This window comes from Myotis myotis, unplaced genomic scaffold (genome assembly GCF_014108235.1).
Source record: "Myotis myotis isolate mMyoMyo1 unplaced genomic scaffold, mMyoMyo1.p scaffold_m19_p_38, whole genome shotgun sequence".
NCBI lineage: Eukaryota > Metazoa > Chordata > Mammalia > Chiroptera > Vespertilionidae > Myotis > Myotis myotis.
In genome coordinates this window covers 1,374,632-1,398,082 of record NW_023416344.1, presented here as the reverse complement: position 1 = coordinate 1,398,082, position 23,451 = coordinate 1,374,632, and the positions used below count along the sequence as shown (strand labels likewise).

Here is a 23,451-nt window from a genome sequence, read left to right as displayed (position 1 = left end):
AAGCCGAAAGGACATTGTCTTCTCTCTCCCCCTCACACTGTGTCGCCTAACGTGGCCCATAAAACTGGGTGCGGTTGAGCGCACACCTCTGCTCGCCGGGGGCCGGCTGGCGCGCCTCTGCGGTCGGAGTGTGATTTTCAGTGGCGCTTCCTTTCCTTCTCACACGCACCCCAGTCTGGACAGTAACTTACACGGTCACCCCGCTCCGAGTGCACAGGCCTGGGCCCGTTCCTAGCTTTATTTCCTGCCGGCCATGTAGGCTGCATTCCCCAGGCCGGTCCCTGCAGAATCCCCGGTGTGCCTCTAGCGCTCCTCTTCCTCGGGCTGAGTCCAGACCCTGATCTGCCTGATGAAGAGCCAGGAGCCCTGAGAGGCCAGCACCAGCAGTCGTATGCAGCTCAGCTGCTCCACGGCGCCGTCTTCGTAAAACACCCTCTGGTCCAAGTTCCCCTGCACCAGCGGGCCCAGCACGGTGTAGCGCGCACAGCCTTCGGGGTGCGCCAGGGGGTCGTAGCCCAGTTCTACTTGGCCCTGCTGCAGCCGGTACTGCCCCTGTTTGTCAGCACCTGTCAGCACCTCTATGCGGACCACTTTCTGTGGCCTTTCCAAAACCACCACCAGGTAGTTGCCCCTCAAGGCATCAAGGGTGACGTAGCTCTCCGTGTTCAGAAAGTAGGCGTACTGGGGAATCACATTCGGTATCGGCCTCATGTCAGTGAGGACACTGGCTACCGGGTTGTCCGGATCACCAAAGACCACTTCCTTCTCCACAGGAAAGCAGGTGTCCTCGGATGCAGAATAATTGCCCGTCGGATAGAAGACGGAGGGACTGAAACGAATAGGAACATGTTGGGCCAAGAGAAGGCGGAATTCAGAGAGAAGCAAGTGCGTAGGCGTGTCCTTAGGGAAGAGGAGGAGGAAGGTGGTCAGGCGGGAGAGGTCGCTGCTGTGGAAGACTTTCCCGGAGAAGCTCAGGCTGGAGAACTCCAGGGTCACCCAGGGTCGTTCTTTCCAGGCTGCCAGTGCCCAGTAGATGGTAGAAACAAATTTGGGGGTGCAGTCAACGTGATCTTCTACCATCAGAAAGTATTCAGAGAGGCTGACGGCGAAGTTCATAAGGAGGGCGTAGTCGACTTTCTGCCTGGAATAAACAGCTTCACAGGGTGAGGAGTCATTGATGTTGCCCCGATCTCCTGTGACAAGAGAGCCACTGAGATGACCGTGGATCACAAGCAGCTTCTGGGCCTCAAGATGAGTTTGGAAGAGGCCTGATATGTTGGCGACCATTTGGCTGAGCCATGCAGGGTCAGGATCTGACAGGTGGACCAGCACCACGATACAGTCCAGCTCAGACTCTGAGGAGGCTTGGAACAGAGACTGCAGGGTGTGCAAGAGGGTGCTCCCATGAGGACGCTGCACTGAGGAGATCCCCACCGTCAGTAGTTCTGCGGGGGGAGGCATAGGGCACCATTAGCACTCGAGGTGGTGACAAGACCCTCCGCCCCTCTCTCCTTAATGCCAACCCCTGGGGACAAAGTCACATTTCCTTTCCCTTGGAGAGTGTGGTTAGATAAGAGATTAATCTTTGGTTAGACTGTGAAGTGGTTTTATTTGATCACTACTTTGCAAGGTCGTTGGAGGATAAGGCTCTCTGATGGGGAGGCTGCCCTGTACCAAAGGGAAATCTGCTGGCGTGGCATATGAGCCGGGACCTCAGACCTGGATGGCAGGGTCTGCAGGGACAGAGGAACCGGAGGGCTCTCGTAGTACAGTGCCCAGTGAGCTGGCACCCATCACATTCATCTCCCTCTGGGTCCTCCCCCTCCCTCTTCCCTCAGTCTGACCTCTCTCCCGCGTGCTCACTCTTCTCCTGGGGAAGGGCTCCAGCCAGGACTTGGTAGCTGGTGAGCTGGAGCACAGGGGAGCGTCTCTGCATCTCCTTGAAGGTCTCCAAGTGGTTCTTGCTCTCAGAGCTGATTTGCTCCTGGCCCAGCTGCTGCAGCATTTTCTTCTTTTCCTCCTGCTGAGGATGGATAAGCATCAGCCCTGAGCTTCACCCCAGCTCCTCTGGAGACAAATGAGGGCAAATCTTCCTTCTAGGACAGACCAAGTAAGCCCCAGGATCCAGTCACCAGGGAGCTCGAGTATCGGGGCTCAGTGAAGCACTGTCCCCACCTCATCATGAGAAAACCCGTGGTGCTGGAAGGGGTGGTGGGCCTTGGAGTCGGGGAAGTGGGGCTCTCCAGTTCTGTGTGGAATGCCTGTGGGAAGGTCCCAGGCTTCTGCAGAGTAAGAACCTGCCTGCCCCACCTTGCCCAGGTCTAATTTCTCCACCATTACCGGCTGGCAGAGCCCCTGGCTCTGCTTGGCCTGTGCTGGCTGCTGGGACAGCTGCTGAAGACCGAGCTGTCTTGTCCTGAAGGAACGACACCGGTGCCTCAGTTCTAAAGGCCTTTCTTCGCTCAGTTCTGGCCGCACACTTCCCCACAGCCACCTCCCCCTCTGCTCTAGCCGGTCCAAGGCACGTGGGGAGAAGATGGACCCCAGAACCTGAGCATGACCTTCTCCACTGCAGACGCTGTGCATGTGGGAGGAGTCATCTTAGGGCTTGAGTCTGTCCCTGAAGGGAGGATGGGAGGACACCGTCTCCTGAGGTGAGGAGAGTGGCAGCAGGGCCGCCTAGAAGGTCTGGGCAAGGCTCTCTCCACACGTAGAATGCCCTCTTCCTCCCTCACCCTGCGCAAATCCTGGCCATATTCAAGGCGGGGTTAATACCTTTTTTTGACACGTTCCTGAACCTTCATGTGCCCTCTTCTTACAACTTCTATGATGATGCTTGCATGTTTGCATAACTGGACATATTTCCTCCCTGCCGAAGTGTTGGCAAGTAATCCCTCCCAATTTCTGGAACTTACCGAAGACACGCTGTGCTCAAGGCGCCTGTTCCTATTGTCCTGGAGGAAGAAGCTCAGGGAGATGAGGGACACAGCCAGGAGGGAGGACCTCCACAGCGTCATGGTACTGGGCCTGGCACTTGGCAGCAAGTGAGCAGGAGTTGGATCCTGAGAGAGAGAAGCCAGGCATGTCCTCCTGTTTCCTGCGGCCTCCCCTCCCTGCCCCCACCCTTGCTCCTGGACACCTCTGCCAATTTACTTCCTAAATCTTTTCCACCCACTTTGGCCCCCCGCTACATTCCCCCCAATATAGCCATCTAAGGAGAGACAAAGGTCATGGAGTTTGGTTCTATTCAGCTGCTGCCTTCTTCAGCTCCTGTCTGGGTTTCCAGGTGGAACTGGAGCACATTGGTTTAGCCACTTGGAGTACAGGCACCACCAGCGGGGATGTGTTGCCAGAAATCAAGGGTTAGGTGTTAGCTCCCTAAACTCAAACTTGAGTTAAAGTCTCCACTGGGGGTTATTTCAGACAGATTATGAGGTTTTGAATCAAGTCAGAAGGATCAAGGGAAACTCTTGCGTGTCTCCCCCACCCTGGACTGGTAGGAAGGATGGAAACCTAGAAGTGGCTGGAAATTTCTAATCCTGTGGAAGTCTTGACCAGGTTTGCAGAGCCACAGCGATTGGAGGCTTTGTGTCTAACAGAAAGTGTGGCTTGATAAGCCAGCAGAGAGCAGGGATTTCTCTGAAATCACAGAGAAAAAAACTTCAATGCTGCAGGGTGGGAGCCCAGAGGGGCTCCTCTGAGGCAGCAGAAACTAGTCACCATCCCAGGAGACCCTCCCTGACAACCATTGTTCACCCTGAATGGGGACTGCTCACATCAAGCACCTGTTTCTGGATACGGTGGGAATAAGGGTTTAAAGCCAGCTTTCCAGTCTTATCTCAACCCAGAAGCTGAAAATTAACTGTCAGCTTGAATCAAATCGACAAGGGTGGATATTGAGTGATTGCTTCCCTATTAGAGGGCCCCATACGGCTCCTGGAGGAACCATCCATGTTACAGGATATCCAGTTATAGGGCATGTGCCCTGACTGGGAATCGAACTGGTGACCTCCTTAAATGTCTGGGTGTTTCCCTTTCCCCAGCTTACAGTTACCCAAGTACATGTCTGTAAGGCACTGTGGTGGTGGTGGTAGGGTGTCTGGGGAATCTTACAGGATTTGTGTCTCAGGGACCTTCCTTCTAGGGACCTGCCCACCTCTTCCATCAGTGCACATGGACCTGAAAATTGGCTGAGATCCAGAACCAGGCAAGGGATTGACTTATTGGGGTGACTGTCCTCAACCTCCTGCCCCTCCATTTTTGCCTTTTGTGGTTGTCGTCTCCCTACCTACTTTACCCACAGTGGCGATGTTCTGTTAACCTATTTTAGCCTCTATTTCCACAGCTACCTGAGTATCATGAGGAAACCAGTCCCACATCCCCACCTTGCTGTCCATTTCCCCAGGGTACTCTCAGCACCCCGTGTCAGTTCACAACTGCCAAACTGCTGACAGAACATGGGATTATACATCCCAGAGCTTCATTAGTGGAGGGGAGGAGGCCGGGATAGGCTTCAGATTGCCGTCAAGGTCTGACAAGGGTGGGAGGTGACGAAGGAGGTCTTGGCCAGGAAGCCCCGGACTGCAGTGTGGTTCTGGGAGTTTAAACAGGCTGAGGTCACCCTCCATCTTGCCAGAATGGGCTCTCCACCAGGGGGGACCATTCTGTGGAGAGCGTGGCCATGCCACCAACACTGCGGTGGATCCTGTGGCGGCCTGATGCTCAGAGCTTCTGCCTCCTGCCCTTATTTGTCCCCCATCCTCTCCTTGTTTTTGTCCCACATCCTGTTTCCAGGCTCTCCAGCTCCTGCATCTACTTGGGTTACAGCTCATTGGGACACACCGGCTGGCTTTTGATTTGGGTTCTTCCCAAATATCCCTCTTAGAGTTCTCCTTTCCTTTCCTCCTCTCCCTGCTTTCATGGATTATAGTCAAGCTAGTGAGAACCAGACACTGCACATTAGCTGAGCTCAGGGCTCAGATTTTTCTGGAAATAAAGATCTCATAGCCAAACTGAACTAAAAAAAATGAGTAACATATCCAAAGGTTTTCCTATCAGAAACCTATGTTAACTTACAGTCCCAGAGATAAGACTGCTGGACAGGAGCTATCACAGATCAGAACAAGTGATTTTCAGCAATTTGGAGGCTATCTGAAAAGGAATACCTGACATGCTGGGTGACCATGGAGAAGAGGACTCTGCCTGACCATAAAGGGGTCAGTAGTGTGCATCGAATGGCCACCGTTAATGGGAAATGAGACCACAGAACACACAGTCGTGCTTCTTTCCTGCCACACAGGAAGTTCCGCCTTTAATGAGTCCATTTCTGCTGGTGGAGAGACCCCCGTCCCGTCGTGATATAAGCATCATTTAGTCCTACCCACGTGCTCCTACTGTTCCTTCGAATCTGGTGTTTCTGCTCCAAGGGAAGAATTCCGAATGGTGGACCTGGTGAGTAAACCAGGAAGGCTTTTAACAAGCCCACCTCGTCCACCAGTGGTTCTGGGACCAAGAGTACGTGACCTTCACTCTGCCTTTCAACACGCATCTCTTCTGAACGAACAATCCTGAAAGGACCCAAGTTCAACATTTTAATCTTTTGTTTGTTTAACCTCTGTAGACTCTAACCTCCAATCTGACCACTCCCACAACTCCTGGTGGCTTCTCCATTTATCACTTAAACCTCACTTGGTCCAGAGGTGGATGTGCCTGACCACTATTCCAGAGGGAGCAGCGGCTGTCACAAGCAGTCTCACACATTTCACCTTCTTCCCAGACGTGGGAGACAACACCTGCTTGTTCAGGACGCCATTTACCAGCAGCCCCAGCAGAGTGTAGTCGTCACAGTCACTGACCCTGTTTGTAGAGTCACAGCCCAGTTCTACTTGTCCCTCTTCCAGCTGATTCCAGCCTCTCGGGTCAGAGCCAGTCAGCACCTGAACTCGGGACACGTGGGCAGGTACATCCAAAACCACAGTCAGATGGCTGCCAGGCTCAGCCGATTTGGTGTAAAAGAAATTTTCATCCAGGCTGTAGGCGTGCGAGGGAGCAGAGTCGTTGGCAACCTTCAGGCTGGTGTGGATGGAGGCAGCAGGGTTGCTGGGAGAGCCAGTGTCATCCTCCTCAAAGGAGGAGGAGTTGCCCACTTGCTGGAAGAGGGAGGGCAGGAACTTGATTGGTGTGTGCTGCAGCAGGGCCTGAAAATGGGAGAGGAGGCAGTCCCAGGGCATTTCTCGGTAGAAGAGGAGAAGGAAGTGAACGAAGCGGGGCAAGTCTCCAGTACGGAAGAGTTTCCCGGTGAGGCCCAGCGGGGAGAACTGCAGGGTCACCCAGGGTCTGTTTGCCCAGGCCGACACTGCAATAGCTATCTGGGTGACAAATCCGGGGGCACATTTCACATCATCCTCAACCATCAGGAAATAGTCAGAGTGCTGGGTAGCAAAGTTCATGAGGAAAGCATAGTCCATGTTTTGCCTGGAGTGGAAGGCTGCGTGGACAGGAGGGTCATTAAAGGTCACTTTAAGATCCTTCAAAGGAAGATAGCTTGTGAGAGGAGTAGTGATCACCACCAGCTCTCTGGCCTGTATGTGTGGTTTGAACATGGCTGAGAGGTTGTAGATCATCTGAACAAGCCATTTGGGGTCAGGACCTGCTAGGTGTACCAGAACGGTGAAGTGTTTCCGCTCGGATGAGGAGGAAGCAAAGAAGAGAGACTGCAGGGTGTCCACGAGGTGGCTCCCTTCAGGACGCTGCCCGGAGGAAATCCCTATGGTCAGCAGTTCTAGGGTTGGGGAGAAGAGAGGACCTTTGTCAGCTTACAGAAGTGAGAAACATAGTTGCTATGGGTGAGGTTATAATACTCGCAGGTCTTTCCATACACCAACTTAATGTCCTTCTGTGGTTATTGTACATTTTCTCCCCCAAGCCTAAGCATGGACAATGTTAGGAGTTAATAATCTGGTCACAAGTTGTCAGTTAAAAAAAAAATCATTACCTTTGAGGAACTATTGTTGGAGAAATAAAAGATGATAAACTAAAAACATTTGCATTTATGTCTCCTCAACCAGAGTCCCACTGAAAAACTAGAAAGCTTGCCATTAGAGAACTGTAATATTTGCAGAATTCCTAGAAGACAGAGAATATGGAACGGGGTGGTGAAAAAGTCTAGAAGAATTCATAGTTCATAAGACACACAGAGAAAACAAATGCAGAGATTTAGTTTCATACTGAAAGCCTCAGTGGAATTCTAAGTTCGAGCCACCAAACGACAGGTGTAAGCCCTGGGATGGTCACCTGGATTATCAGCCACAGGACTGTTTCCAGAACCACTGGACCACTGACCTCTAAGGGGCTGGCTGTGGCAACATCCATCGCAGGCGAAAGTGCTACGATTTTCTAAGTAAAGTGGAAGGTCTGCCCGGGGAGAGCCTATGGGTGAATCCTGGGCTGGCGGAAGCCCCAGGACTTGAGCAAGAACTCCAGGCAGCAGCAGGAGGAGAGGGCAGAGCTGACGTGGCTTTTACCTCTAGGATAAAGCCCTGGGTGTGGCTCCCTGAAGGTGACATTGAGACATGGAGAGGCATCTGTATAAACTCATGAATTTCATGTTTCAAACCATGGAAATTTGATCCTATTGAGGCTCAAATTGTCCTATCTTTGGCAAACAGCCTTTTGAAGTTGGATCCTGAGTCTTTTTGATATAACTTTAGTCATTTTTTAAGGCTTCCTTGCTATCTGAGAGGACATTTCCTGCCTTGGACCTGGAATCAGCCTGGTTATTTTTAGTGGAAAACAGTATTTATGTAACAAACACTCATTTATAGGCCACTGGATAGAGCCAAAATATATATTTCTAAAAAGATAAAATACCATCATGCATTCATACTACTTCATAGTGCATTTAATTAAAAAAGTACAGCATCATAGCCAGTGAGGTTTATAGAAAGTGGGATTACTGGTAACTGAATAATAAAAAGCATTTACTTTTAAAGAAAAAAGAAGTTTTTCTTTACTCAGCATTCTTGTGTTATTGTTTTTTTTAAATTTATTGATTTGAGAGAGAGGGAGGGAAGGAGAGAGAGAAGCATTGATTTGTTGTTCCACTCATCCATGCATTCATTGGTTATTTCTTGTATGTGCTCTGACCGAGGACTGAACCTGTAACCTCGAATATTGGGATGACACTCTAATGGGCCTGGGATACCCAGCCAGGGCAGAGTTCTTGTATAATTAAGGCCAACACTCTTCAGCCCCCTTGAACTTAACTATTTCATTAACATAATAGTTTAGTCTTGCCCTTTGAATTCTTAAACTGTTTGAGTCAGAAAAAGCTTATTCTGTGTTAAGGTTTATTTTTTTCTCATCAATGCAACTTATGAGGATCCAATGAGTGTCACAGTTGGACCTCCGGAGGGTCCCGTCCCAAAGGGATGCTTGCCGAGCAGGGGAACAACAAAGTCCAACAGAGCTGACAGGTTAGAGCCACAGAGTGTCTACACAGATCTTGGCAACAGCTGCCAGCATGGTTACCGGGGGGAAAAGGACACTGCAAGGGTCAGTATGGACCACAGACAGACTTAGCCGGAGCTGTATTTTTAGAGTAATCGGCCTATAGATGGCACTTAAAGCTGCGAGACTAGGTGAGGTCACCAAGGCAGTCCAGACAAGGACTGAGCTCTGGGCACACCAACATTTAGATGCTGGAGAGAAGATAAACCAGCAGAAGACACTGAGGGTCTATGAGTGAGGCTGGAGGAAAACTAGAGCTTGGGGTCCTGGAAGCAACTGGAGAGAGTGTTGACAGGAGAGCGCTCTACTGTGTCAGATGCTACAGGTCCCTGCTGCCCACATGCCTGTCCTGCCCCTTCACGGTCTGGACCCCTTGTGCACACTCACTTTTTTTCCTAGGAGGGGCTCCAATCAAGATATAGGAATTCACGTTTTTGAATGGTTCTGAGTTTTTCTGCATATCTTTGAAGGTTTGCAGGTGGCGTGTTCTACCAGGGTTAAGCTGCATCCGGGCTCTCTGCCAGGCCACCAGCTCCTTTTCCTCCTGAGAAGAGAGTAAGTTGCAGCTATGAGCCCTTCCTTTGAGAATAATGGCTGGGTGGGTTCTGCTTTGCATCACATAATAAAACATCTCCAGGACACAAGGCAGGTTGCTCAGGGCTCAGCTCAGTTTCTTCCTTATCTTCTGAAAAAGTTCTACCCGGGGATTCTTGTACAGGTTATGGGTCCTGGGGTGAAGGGAGTCCGGGGTTACATGCAGGGAATGAGATGGTATCAGTCCACGCCATTCTTCCCCCACAGTCATCTCTGTGACTAGTCTAATCCCATGAAGGGCAAAGCATGTGCTAGGCATGAGAGGAGACAGTGATGCCACTGCAATGCCCCGTCTACACTCTTCACCCTCCAAGTTCATTCTCTCCCCTTTCTTTTCTTTTTTGCCTTTTCTGGGTTCTGGTGAAATTTCTCATCCCCTTAGTTTTTCTTGGCTTAGAAAAATGACAACTTCTCTGAGGTTCAGGGTCCTATGGGATAAAATGGGGATAAAATGTGTAACTTTGAAATCATAAGAAAGAAGTGTGATTTCTTCCCAACCCTGAATTCTTTCTTCCAGAGTGCCACCTCCTTTATTGCCCCATCAAAGAAAAATATGTTTAGTCCTAGGCTTTATTATCCTTCTTCTCTGAGTGTCTATAATGTCAGTGACAGTTGCACACAAATGGACACTTAGATAGTGTCTCCTTTTTCTCAGCCCAGGGACTTCAACTTTGCCTGACTCACAGCTTCTGGTACTCACCAAGGACAGGAAACTTGTAGTGTCCAAAGGGTTTTCTTTAATGAAGAAGAAGATGGAGAGCAGTGCTGCTGCAGCAGAGACGAGAAGGCACAAGGCATCTCTCATGGTGCTGGGTGGGGAGGACCTACAGCAGCTTCCTCATCTGTGACCGGGGGTTATACTCAGATGTCTGCCTTTACACTGTCGAGAAAAGTTACCATTTGACAGTAATGCGTTTTTATTTTTATTGATTTCAGAGAGGAAGGGAGAAGGAGAGGGAGAGAGAGAAACATCAATGATGAGAATCATTGATTGGCTGCCTCCTGCATGCCTCCCACTGGGGACTGAGCCAGCAACCCTGGCAGGTGCCTTTGAGTGGAATCGAACCCAGGACCATTCAGTCCGCAGGCTGACGCTCTAGCCACTGAGCCAAACAGGCTATGGCTGACAGTAATGTGTTTTGTGAATCAAGAAATAATTGTATAAATAATACATAAATATCATTATTCTTTAAAAGACTATTTTTTAGAGAAGTTTTGGGTTCATAGCAAAATTGGAGGAAGGTATAGAGATTTCCCAAATACCCCCTACCCCCACACGCACAGCCTCCGTCATTATCAACACCACTCACCAAACTAGTGCGTTTGTTATAACTGATGAACCTATGTCCACACGTCACCATCACCCAAAGCTCATTGTTTACATTAGGGTTCACTTTCGGTGTGGTACATGCTAAGGGTTTGGACATGACATATATCCATCATTATAATACATACTAGAGGCCTGGTGCACAAAATTTGTGCACTTCGGCAGGGGTGGGGGGCCCTCAGCCCGGCCTGCACTCTCTCGCAGTCCAGGAGCCCTCAGGGGATGTCCTACTGAGGGGCCTAAGCTGTCAGTTGGAACTCCTTAGCACTACTGCGGAGGTGGGAGAGGCTCCTGCCACTACTGCTGCACTCACCACCCATGAAACCGGCTCAGGGCTTCTGGCTGAGTGATGCTCCCCTTATGGGACTGCACTGACCACCAGGGGGCAGCTCCTGCGTTGAGCGTCTGCCTTCTGGTGGTCAGTGCGCATCATAGCGACCAGTCGTTCCACTGTTTGGTCAATTTGCATATTAGCCTTTTATTATATAGGATATTTTCACTGCTCTAAATATCCTCTGAGCTCTGCCTAGTCATTCCTCCCACCCCAACCCCATGGAAACCACTCATCTTTTTTTTACTGTCTCCATAGTTTTGCCTTTTCCAGAATGTCATATAGTTGGAATCATACACTATGTAGCTATTTCATACTGGTTTCGTTCACTTAGTCATATACATTCAAGGTACCACCATGTCTTTTCAAGGCTTGATAGCGTATTTCTTTTTAGCACTGAGTAATGCTCCATTATGTGGATGCACCACAGTTTCATTTACCCATTCTGCTGACAGATATCTTGGTTTCCTTCAAGTTTGGGCAGTTATGAACAAAATTGCTATAAATATTTATGGGCAGTTCTTGAATGGACATGTTTTCAACTTTTTTAAAAATACAGAAGTAACTCTTTTAAAAAATGATTTTAGAGAGGGAGATAAAAACATTGATTTGTTCCACTTATTTATGCATTCCTTGGTTGATTATGTGCCCAGGTGGAGAGGGAGAAGTCGAGCCACAACCTTGGCGTATCGGGAGGACACTAACCAACTGAGCTCCCAGCCAGTTTTCAACTTCTTTTCTGTTGATGATTTTACTAAGGACCCTTGTGTGTGACGATTCCTCTCTCACTGCTTTTTAGATTCTCTCTTTGTTTTGAAAGTTTGATTATGTGGCCTGGTGTGGGTCTTTTTAAGTTCATTTTACTTGGAGTTTGTTGAAGATCTTGGAAATTTACATTCGTCAAATTCAGGAAGATTTCAGCCATTATGTCTTCAAATGCTCTCTCTGCCCCTCTCTTTTCCTCTGGGATTCCCATGATGCATGTGCTGGTCTCTCTCTGCTTGAGTTCGGGCATCCATTTTCTTCTGCGCTCAGACATCGGATCCCCTGGTTCTCAGGCCTTCAGATTTGGACTGGAAACCACACCAGCAGCTTTCCTGGGCCTCCAACTGATAGACAGCAAACCATGGGACTGCAGACTTGGTTTGCTCATCCTCATAATAAATCTCTCTTGCCCACAGATCGTATTGGTTTCCTCTGGAGAACCTAAGAGGCACGTATTAAGGATCTATGATTGGGACCGAGTCAGAGATCCAGGAGACCATCTCCCTTTCTGAGGCACCTTCGTTCCCCAGGGGCTTGTGAAGAGGCATCAAGGAAATGGTATGTGTCACCTCGACGGGAGCTGGCGTTCCATCTCAGGTTTCCTCTTTATGGTGCACAGGGACTCAACGCCACACTCCTGAGTGTCCAGGACTCCCCCAGAGTCCTGGAGAGGCAGGGATCGGGGCAGAATATGCATCCTCTGAGGCAAGACAAACTTGGTCACTGCTCTCCCAGGACACCCTCCCTGACAACCATTGTGTCCCGCCCGCCCACCTCACCCAGCACCGGTCCTCAGGAGGTGCCGGGAGGGGTGAGGACGTCCGTGTCAGCTCCCTGCTCCCCGGGTTCTGACCGAGATCCAAGGCTCTGGGCTGGAAGGGCGCCACATTTCTCACCCAATAAAAGTAGTTGTACTGCTATTTCCCCAAGTATAAATACGACACATGTTCCATGTCAAACACCGAGTCAATTACAAAATGAAAAGGTAAAGACCCAGATCCCAACGGTCAGAAAGACTCTTTGGTTAACATCTGGAGAGGCCACAGGACTGACCGATGGCAGCAATCTCCCTGCAAAGGGTGCAAACCGCGGAAACCCGCGGGGCCCCGACGTCGCAGCCCCGGCGCAGGCCCAGCCCTCGGCGCTGGTGGATGACGTCACCACGACGGGCGCTGATTGGCGTCCAAGGAGGACGTATGCGCCGCTGCGACGCAGAGCCCGGACTGCGTCATCGCGAGAGCGGTCCTGCGGCGCGGATGGCCACGGAGCCGGGCGGCGCTGTCCGGCGGCTCCCGGAGCCGGCTCTGGGGCCCAGGACATGGCCCGGGGTCCCGGCCCGCTAGGGCGGCCTCGCCCCGACCCGGCCGCCATGCCCAAGCGAGGGAAGCGACTCAAGTTCCGGGCCCACGACGCCTGCTCGGGTCGAGGTGAGCGAGGGGCCGGGCGGGGAAAGGCCGGGCTGGGGGCGGGGGAGGCGGCCGGGCCGGCGGGGGGACGCCGAGGGGAGCAGGCCGCCCCGCTGAGGGTCACGCTTGTTGCAGTGACCGTGGCGGATTATGCCAACTCGGACCCGGCCGTCGTGAGGTCCGGACGAGTCAAGAAAGCCGTGGCCAATGCTGTTCAGCAGGAAGGTAGGTGCCGCGGGCGCCTGTTCCTGGGGCTCCATCCGTGTTTTCCTTGCAGCCCTCGGGCGTCTTCGTGCGCGGTGGGCTCTCCGCGGGGTGGCTCCGTGGACTCCCGGGAGGGCGCCGGGAGCCGTGCCTCCGCTGGCGGTTTCTGTACAGGAATGCCCGTGTCCGCCCGCATTACGGACGCCTCTGTGCGCCTCCGTAGCTCCCACTGCCACCTCCTTGCTCAGTCCCTGCCCTGCAGCTCCCCGGTGCCCACGTGCTCTGCAGCGGGCTTCTAGTGTAGGAACCTTGCAGTGTATTCGTTTCCTTCTCCCACGTTCCTCTTACTTTCAAGCTTTGTACCTACATATCCTTGAGACGTGTTTTTTTTAAATATATATTTTTATTGATTTCAGAGAGGAAAGGGAGAGGGAGGGAGGGAGAGAGAGAGAGAAACATCCAGGATGAGAGAGAATCATGGACCGGCTGCCTCCTGCACGCCCCCCAGTGGAGATGGAGCCTGCAACCGGGGCGTGTGCCCTGAGCGGGAACCATGACCTCCTGGCTCATAGGTCCAAGCTCCACCACTGAGCCACGTGGGCCTGGTGAGACGTGTGTTTTTCTGACACCTACAGCCTCCAACCCAAGAACATGATTAAATTGGACGTAGTGCCGCTCAAAACGCTGGTCTCAGAATGTATGCAAATGAGAACAGCATTCGCCTGTAGTTTTAGCCGCTGCAGTTTATAGCGGGAGAATAATGCGCTCCCTTGGTCTTCCCCTCTGAGGTTGGCACTCTTCAGGAGCCAGTTTGCCCATTGCTTTCCCGTTTTTTAAAACATGTAAATGCTTAATTTTCTTTCTTGTTAGAGTCTCAGCTTTTTCAGCAGACTCTCATGCTGGTTTTTCCTTTTGTTTCCCCCCCCTCGTGAATGCCGATATCCTGCCTCAGCCGTCTGTATTTCTGGATGGGACTCTGCCTTCTCACTCTTCCCTTCTTTCCTTCTAGTAAAATCTCTCTGCGGCTTGGAAGCCTCTCAGGTTCCCGCGGTGGAAGCTCTCTCTGGGGCTGGGGAGCCCTGCGATGTCACTGACAGCAGTGACGAGATGGATGCGCAGGAGGAGAGCATCCATGAAAGACCCGTCTCCAGAAAAAAGAAAAGCAAGAGGCACAGAGGTACAGGGCTTGCTCTCCTTTGGCTCACTCGTCCTGTGTGTGGTGACAGCAAGTAGAGAATCCGAGTGTGGATCGCCGGAGTGGGACAGGGTTTAACAGGCCATGAAGCTTTTCTTTACTGATTCCATTTTGACATTTTGAAATTTCTTAATAATTATGTTTAAAATACAGTTCTTTAATCATTATTGAATTTTGACCCCAAATACAAATTTTTAATAGCACTCTGCTTCATAAAAGTTCTGATGGGTCTCAGTGGGGGAAATGCTGGTGCCCTCTCTTTCAGAGGGCCATGTAAGGTGGGGCCCCAACATGGGAGACCAAGCTTTAAGTGATTTCAAGAAAGGATAGGAGCCAAAAAAGAGGATGTTGCTTTAGAGGCCTTGGTCTCTGATATGAGGAACTCAACGCAAGAACCTGATTGAGTCAACGAACTGCTGGGAGCAATTACCTAGAAAAGCAGAGGCAGCAGTGGGGAGGTGGTGTAGGGGCCTTTTGCCCCGGAAAGAGGAGGAAGAAATCTGGTTTTTGGATAGTTCTATAATAGGTCTGAGCTAAAGGTTAAAGGTTAGCTTTAGGATTAGACCAGAATTGAATGATTTAATGTATGCAACATTACTTTGAAAACTTCAAAATAGCATATAAATAATTATTAAATAAAAGCCTTAAAAACAAGACCTCTTTACTGGGGCAACAGGAAGCAAAAGTTTCCAGCAGCTGGAATAAGCAGGAAATGATGAGTTTGAGAGGCTTCTTGGACCTTTTAAACCTTTTTCTTAGCTGTGCAAGACCTGGGAGAATCTAAGTGGGGATTTTTTTAAAAATATATATTTTATTGATTTTTTACAGAGAGGAAGGGAGAGAGATAGTCAGAAACATCGATGAGAGAGAAACATCGATCAGCTACCTCCTGCACACCTCCCACTGGGGATGTGCCCGCAACCAAGATACATGCCCTTGACCGGAATTGAACCTGGGACCCTTGAGTCTGCAGGCCGATGCTCTATCCCAGCCGTGGGCAAACTATGGCCCACGGGCCGGATCCGGCCTGTTTGAAATGAATAAAACTATTGAAAAAAAAGGCCGTACCCTTTTATGTAATGATGTTTGCTTTGAATTTATATTAGTTCACACAAACACTCCATCCATGCTTTTGTTCTGGCCCTCCGGTCCAGTTTAAGAACCCATTGTGGCCCTCGAGTCAAAAAGTTTCCCCACCCCTGCTCTATCCACTGAGCCAAACTGGTCATGGCTGATTGGGGATTTTTAGATATGTGTGTAATAGAAGTTCAGAGTTTACGGAAGATGATTTAACTATGGGTGGTGGGCACACAGTGCAATATACACGTCATGTATCCTAGAAATGTACCCTTAAAACCTAGAAGACCCTATGTTTCTTGTAAAAAGGAAAGGTCAGAGATGATAGTTCTTTTCTTCTGTTTCAGAAGCCCTGGATGGGGCTGGAGGTGAAGAGTACCCCATGGATATTTGGCTGTTGCTGGCCTCCTACATACGTCCTGAGGACATTGTGAATTTTTCCCTGATTTGTAAGAACGCCTGGACTGTCACTTGCACTGCCGCCTTTTGGACCAGGTTGTACCGAAGGTGCGGCCACAGGGAGCTCACTGTTGTCTGTGTAGCTGATTCCATGCTGTTTGTGATGTGAAACTGCTCCTGGGATGGTGACCTTTGCACTTTCTCTACTCCAGGCCTGGTGTGAGCCTGGCTTTGGGTTCCTTGAGACCCTCATTTAAAATTTATATGATTAATTCATCAAGGCAACTGTCTTCCCTGTGGTTGTCCCCTCCCTGGATCCCATATCCGTTTGCAGCAAAAGTGTTGCTTCACGTTTCAGAAGAATTGTCTTTGATTTTTCCTCAGGGGGTTGTCTTAGCTGGAATTTTCAAAAGCTTCAGATGCCCACCTGTTTGTCTTTCTAACTAGATTAGTTTCTTATATTTGTTGGTCGCCTTGAAGTACCATATAGTTTTGTTCTTATGCTGCCCTACATACATTTGTAGGGGTGAGGAGAGGGTGAACAGTGTGGCTAGTAAAAGGGTAGTTCTTGATACTGGGTGCAGAAGTGTAGTGAGGTTAGGAACTGTCAGTGAGAATGTGGTGGGAAGTAGAGAACTTGGTGTCCCTTCTGGACAGGGTCTGAAGTACCTGGTACTCCTAGCAAAGGTAAGACTTTCCCTTTCTTAGGGTGAAATACGGATAATTAGAAATTTTAAAAAGGTTGGAGAAGTATATGATTATAAGGTATGTGTGAATTGAGTTTCACATAGCAAAGAAGCAAAAGTAGCTGAGAAGTGATAGATGTGATGTGTGTGTATGAGAGCGAGGTCAGACTGAGACCAGGAGTCACAGGAGACTGACCTGGAGCAGGAGAGACAGGCCACACGTTGGTAGGAGTCATGTGTCGTGTTTCAGGCACTACACGCTGGACGCCTCTCTGCCTTTGCGCCTGCGCCCAGAGTCCATGGAGAAGCTGCGCTGCCTCCGGGCATGTGTGATCCGATCTCTGTACCATATGTATGAGCCCTTCGCTGCTCGAGTCTCCAAAAACCCAGCCATTCCAGAAAGCACGCCCAGCACATTAAAGAATTCCAAAGTAAGTGAGAATCAGCGGGGTTCTTGTGCGGCAGGCCTGTCGCCTGGCTTGTCTCCAGCGTCCTGGTGGGAGGCGAGGCCCCCGGGCCCCAGGCTGCTAGGGGGCGGACGTGAACTTCCAGGGCTCAGGGTTTTCACATCTCCAAGACGTCCCCGCTCGCCGGCCTGGCTTCCTGGGCTTTTATCACACTCGCTCTTCGCTTTATCTTATCTCATGCGTTATCTTCACGTTAGATGGCGTTGATGGTTTGGGTTAGGAAGAACACAGCTCACTGGTAGGTCTCAGCTGTAACTCTTAAGTGTTTTAGATCATGATGCAGAGGTAGAACACGAACAGCTTACTCGTTTTCTCTTTCTGTTGGGACAGTGACATCTGGATTTCCCTTCTTGTTGACCTCCGTTAGGGTCCTGGTGTAGGCCTGGCTCCCTTAGCGTCTGCTGGCATTCTGATTTGTACGTAGGTGTGTTAGCCTTGGTCCGTTCTCTTCCTTTTCTCCTTCATAATGAAATACCTAGTGAACACGCCTTTGTCCGGCAGAGCTTGTATGGCAGATATTATTATTCATGCCAGTTGATGGTTCCCCCCCTCCCAAACTAATATTGTCTAAATATTGTATCTTTTGATCCTGTAGGTAATTTTTATTCTCAGCCTACACAAAATCTGGTGTTCTATAGCACTTCCTACTCTTTTGTATCTTGTTTTTATGCTTTGGATGGTACAATGATTCTTCTCCCCTAGTGTAGCCCAAGTGTGATCATATTCTACCTTATACATATTGATTAAAAGGTGCTGCTGATTTCAAGGTTATTTATCAAGGTTCCTTCCAGGGTTGCAGATGGAGGTGGTCAGGGCCATGAGCTGAGCTCAGTTTAATATCACGCCAGCTGATGGATACAAGGCTGGGGTAGAATTTCACCCAGCAGCTGTTTCTGCTTGTAATGTGAGCGGACAGTGTATTGTGTCACGTTTACAGTCCCCCACACCCTTCCGAATAGTGATTGTGTCAGACTAACTATGATGAGGAGGGCATCGCCCCAGAGCTGACCAGGCAGGTGTAGGTCGGTTGCCTGGAAGCAGAGCAGTGTCAGGCAAACTCGTGCTGACACATCGTAGCGGCTCCAGTGCCCAGTCCTAAAGGACCTGTGTCTTCACACTCTTGTCACCACATAGTAACTCTTAAAAGTGGACTCTTAAAAGGCCAAGTGGAATGATAGCTAATGTTTCATCCAGATAATAAGCCCAGGCTACCTGGCTGCTGCTTCTGTGCCTTGTTAGAGATCTGAAGAGGACGTGGACCTGCAGTGGCAGCTGTCCCATGCATGGCCTTGCCACTTGTACAGCCACGGTCGCATGGCATTCAGGGAGTTGCCAGCACGCCTGAAGGAGCGGTCCCATGTTCCCGGACTCCAGCTTTTCGTATTTGATTCTCCCTCTCTCTCTTTTCAGTAGCATAGCTTGTGTGGGACACTGGAGCCGTTGTGATGGCAGCAGAAGTGTTTGCCCCTTAAAGCCAAGCCCATTATTTTTGATGGAACATCAGGACGTACAGGGCATGTCTGAAGGGCAGGACAGCTGGCACGGCGGACGACCCACCCCTTGTCCCCTGGGAGGTACTTGACTTCTTGTGCTTAAACTTAGCTGTAGCCTGCCTTCACCGAGGGGCGTGCTGAATTCAGCCCAGTTCTGTAGTGTCCACCTGGCTGTCGGCTCCCAAAGGGTCCTGAGTGGCTTGCTCCTGTTGATCACAGGGCTGGCCTTCTCTGCCTGCCTTTGATACCATCTTGCCTGGTGGCTGCCTATGTTTTAATATAGTGGAGTGGCCTGCTGAATCAGAGAGTGACCCAGTCCCTAGAGACCATGTTTCTGTCCTTAGAGATGAGGGTTGACCTCACAGCCTCTGAGGTTGACTGACATTGGTCCCTCTTCTCTGTGCTGAGTAGCCTGGGACTGTCTCTGCACGTTGCACAGTGTCAAATTGGGGGGCGGGTCTCTATCTGTGCCAGAGTGAAACCACAACATTTAGAGCTGGCAGACAGAAAGGTTTCTGCTGATTATTTTTTTGTTGCCTTATTTTTCTTTTTTTTCTTTTCTGTCTTTTATTTATTTTTGGTTTATTTTCTTTTCTTATAGTGCTTACTTTTCTGGTACCGAAAGATTGTTGGGAACAGACAGGAACCAATGTGGGAATTCAACTTTAAGTTTAAAAAACAGGTATGTAATTGTATCTCCTTTTTGTTTTTCAGATACCTTGTTCTAGTAAATTTAGGTAGGCATTAAGTTGACTTATTAAAATAAAATACACATCAAAACCTGTAATAATGCCATGAAGAGAAAAAGAAGAGGGAACTCCTATGTGAAAGACACACAGGGTGTAACAGCTTAATGCAGAGAGTGGGTCCTGGGCCCGGGAACACAGCATGCAGGATGCCTGGGAGTGGGGGCCAGTGTCCCCCTTTGTGCAGCATATGTTGTCTGCAGTTGACAGGTCACAGGGCATCTGCGGTCTTCCAGACATTGGAGGGCTTCTGACAGCTGTCCTTTTCCATTTCTTGCCGAGTGGCAGGAAATACCATCTAAATGCAGCATTGCCCCACTCCACATTGCCCACCCGAAGGTGCGCCCCTTTCAAACGGCAGGTGTTCTTGATCTTTATGAAGCCAATATGTACATAAAAAAAAGAGGAGAAAACAGAAACATACGTCTCATAGCATCAGTTGAGCCATGAAATTGTCATTGGTGGAGTCGTGTCCATAAACATGTCGTCTCAGCCATGAGATTAATTTTCCGTTCTCCTCAGTCCCCCAGATTAAAGAGCAAGTGCGTGGGAGGGTTGCAGCCTCCTGTTCAGTACCAGGATGTTCACACCAACCCCGACCATGACTGCTGCCTCCTGCAGGTCACCACCCTCAATTTCATCTTTATTCCAATTGTTATGGGGATGATATTCACCCTGGTAAGTGGAGACAGGATGTCGCCTCCGCTCTTTCACAGACTCTGACTACCTAGGTTTTAAAATAAATTTGTAAATTTAACCATTGAAGAAGAAATCTTTAATGAAGATTTAAAAGAGTCTGAAAGCAGAGTTGTATATTAGGAACAAATTTGTGTAGCAGTTATGCATGTTTGAGAGTATTTTATCTCTTCTCTGAAGTAAAGGGAATGTTTCTGCATCTCCTTTGTAGTGATCATTAATGTGAGAAACATTAGGGCAGTGGTTCTCAACCTTCCTAATGCCACGGCCCTTTAATATAGTTCCTCATGTTGTGGTGACCCCTAATTTACAAATTGAACATAATAAAAGCATAGTGATTAATCACAAAAACAATATGTAATTATATATGTGTTTTCCGATGGTCTTAGGCGACCCCTGTGAAAGGGTCGTTCGACCCCCAGGTTGAGAACCGCTGTACTAGGGACAAGGATGAGGCTGTACGTGAGCCCTAGATAGCTTTTTTTTTTTAAAATGGTAAAATAAATAATAAATAATTTAAAGAATTTAAATAATGCATATATACATTGATGGACTTCTGATAACCTACAACTGCAATTTACCTTTTAGGGATTGTTCTTTAATGTGTCTGTCAGTATGTGCATGGATACCCGGCCCCTCTTACGTAATTTTGTGTAATGTCATACAAGCTGCTCTTATTGTAGGCACCTCTCCCCTTCCTCTAGGTTAGGCCATGTTAATGACCTCGCTGTGTATCACTCATACGTTAGGTACTTGATACCCATATTGTTCTATGTGGACCTACACATGCATAAACATATTTAGAGATTTTGTGGTGTATTTTACCAAGAAAACAAAAAACGGGATCTGGGTATGTTTTATGAATCTTGATTTCACTTGCTCAACAATATCTGTTCAAAATTCCTTCAAGTCATCCAGCTCTAACCCAATATTTAAAAGTTGGCTTTGGTGGTAGTCTTTGTGCATATATCCTGATTTATTCAGCCATTTCTTAGTCTACTTTAAATATATCAAGCTAGGAAGAACTTATAAAATCACTCTTAATTTTTTTATATCTTTGCAGAGATTATCTTGTGGCCTTGCCAATGTAAATTTTGTCTAGACTCTCATTTCAGAGGGGCTGTAGGAGAACAAGGCTGTTCAATTTGGGTATGGGATGTAATGTCATTTGCTTTCCCCTCCCAGTTTACGATCAATGTGAGCACGGACATGCGGCATCATCGAGTGAGACTGGTGTTCCAAGATACTCCTGTGCACGGTGGTCGGAAACTGCGCAGTGAGCAGGGTGTGCAAGTCATCCTGGACCCAGTGCACAGCGTTCGCCTCTTTGACTGGTGGCACCCCCAGTACCCATTCTCCCTGAGAGCGTAGTCCCTGTGTCCTGTCCCGGGGAGGGGTGGCTGGATTGTTTCTCTGGTTAGTGAGGCACATGCTCTTCAGGTTCCTGGGGCTCCTGCTGGGGGAGGGAGAAGGGTTGAATCAAGAGGAAAAACAACCACGACTTCTAAACATATTTTAATGTAAGAGTTTCATCTGAAAGGAGAAACTGGGCCCTATTTTCTGTGTTAAACCTCACTTGGTGCTATTGAGTTTGTTCTTTATTCTTTTATCCCAATGAAAATGGATGATCTTGCTCTAGGAAAAAATTAGACCCTTGAATCAAACAAGGAAGTTTAAGCCTTCCCTATGGATCAGAGGAACCTTAGAGGCATAGAATTGCTGCTACTGTTGCTTCCAATTTAGCTGCCCCTCAAATTCAAGTGACTATTCTCCCTTTACCCTTCTCCAGAAATAAACCAGGTGACAGGGTTTTCAGAATCTTATAAGATTGGCTTGTGTATCTTTCTTTAAAAATAATTTTTGGATATTTATCACATAAATATTCTTTTGCCACTTTGGGATTTTAGGTATTTTTTTGCATGAGGCTGAGAATAGTAATAGTAACGACTGTGTCCCTAGGTCCTGTACTAGGAACTTTATATAATATCTCTAATTTCCACAGTCCTGCAAGGTAGGTACTGCCCTCATCCTGTGGTCGAGGAAACGGAATCAGTGACATAGGCAGGACTCCCAGCCCTCCCACAGTTAGAAGGTTATTCTTGGTTTTCTTGTGGTAGATGGTGGCAGAGGGAAGTAGGCAGAGTGCACATAGAAAAAGTCAAAGGTGAGTAAAAATTTGTAGTGTGCCTTATCCCTAATCAACCTGAAGGTGTATAAAATTGATGAAAGAATCTGTTAAATATGTGTTTCTAAGTAAAATGTAAAACAAACCAGGAAATTTATTATAGGAAAGATGGTGGTATTTTCATTGAATTGTTAGGCATTTATTATACTGAAGGTCATTAAAAATATATCCCCTGTCGAAACTGGGGTCCTGAATTACAAGCACTGTGACTCTCCTGCTCTGCCTTGGGCGGCCTGGCATCCTGTGTCGTTCTTGCAGAAGCACAGTTGCCAGAGGCTGTGCTGTAGCTGGTGTGCTCTGAGAAGGGCATCCTGGCTGGGATGTTTTTGTTTTGTTTTTGCTAACAAGATGATCTTGCTGCTTTCTGCCGCCTGATCCCCCGCCACATGAGCTGCAGATTGCCATGAGGTGGGTGTTAAGATGATACTCTTTAGACAGGAAAATGTTGTCACCATTCTGCTAAATTAGTGTGTTGTTTTTTCCTTCCCATCCTCCCTGCCCCTTGCTATTTAAGGAGCATCGGCTGACAGCTAACCTTAGCCCACACCGAGGGTGGAATTAAAGCTGTGCATACAAAAAGTGAGCTTGGGTCCACGAAACACAGAATTGGGGCATTTAAGTGATAAAAACAAACAAAGCCCAAGGACAGTAAGCACCTTGCCCATCTCTACTGTCAAACATTGCCCCAGAGGCAGGAGAAGAGAAGCACAGATCCCTAGTCCCAGAGCTAAAGATTCTGTGGAGCACAAGGGGGCTCTCCTGGTGGATTTCTGTCCCCCATTTAGGAGTTCCCTTTAAAAAGGGAAGTGAAATGCATTTAGCTGGCTGACCTGACAGCTTCTGAGGTTTTGTATCAAACTGTGGTATGATGATTGACAAAATAGATGTTGCTTCAGCATAGCGTTGACAAACTCGATTAACATGGCTTTAGCTTTCCCTCTTCACTGGCTGAGTTGCCTTTTCTAGGAGATTTGTGTTTATTAGTGAAAGGATGTGAAGTGTCTCAGGGATTGCCCTTTGATGAGACCCCCTAAACCACCTGGAGAAGGTTTGGGACTCTTTGGACTACTTGTGTAAAACCTGTTTTGTAATTTTCACTTCCTTAAATATATACCTTGATTTTGCTCTGACGGTCAGACAAACTACATTTAGCTTCATTTCTCACCCCCCAAATACATCACAATTATTCAGATTTTCCTACATTCTACAAAAGATACTTGGAAACTAAGCCAAATGGTGAATTTATTGGAGGAAAGAAAACAAAGGTTATATATGCAACTGACCTCAACTACAGCTGTGTTTTATTGAACATGTGCACATCTGTAAATATGTACACAGTGCAAGCACATAAAAATCCTTCACTCTTCTGCAG

At 48.6% G+C, this 23,451-nt stretch overlaps 2 protein-coding genes across 3 annotated transcripts; one reads left to right on the top strand and one right to left on the bottom strand.

Moving 5' to 3' along the window:
- Positions 1–237: 237 nt before the first annotated feature.
- LOC118653167 lies at positions 238–12,757 on the bottom strand. Its single transcript, XM_036303859.1, is given in 8 exon segments — positions 238–1,445; positions 1,864–2,023; positions 2,916–3,062; positions 5,856–6,781; positions 8,896–9,052; positions 9,803–9,939; positions 12,579–12,595; positions 12,687–12,757. Coding segments are annotated over 8 exon segments (2,823 nt in total).
- On the top strand, positions 12,741–22,273 carry TMEM183A (transmembrane protein 183A). 2 transcript variants are annotated; one of them, XM_036303704.1, is made up of 8 exons: positions 12,741–12,952; positions 13,067–13,156; positions 14,145–14,312; positions 15,755–15,914; positions 16,743–16,923; positions 19,054–19,134; positions 19,721–19,876; positions 21,080–22,273. In XM_036303704.1, the coding sequence occupies exons 1-8, from the start codon at positions 12,844–12,846 to the stop codon at positions 21,263–21,265; spliced, it is 1,131 nt and encodes a 376-aa protein (XP_036159597.1). In that variant the 5' UTR covers positions 12,741–12,843; the 3' UTR covers positions 21,266–22,273. The 2 variants fall into 2 exon arrangements, with proteins under 2 accessions (XP_036159597.1, XP_036159598.1); XM_036303705.1 differs by lacking the exon at positions 13,067–13,156.
- The last annotated feature ends 1,178 nt before the right edge of the window (positions 22,274–23,451 follow it).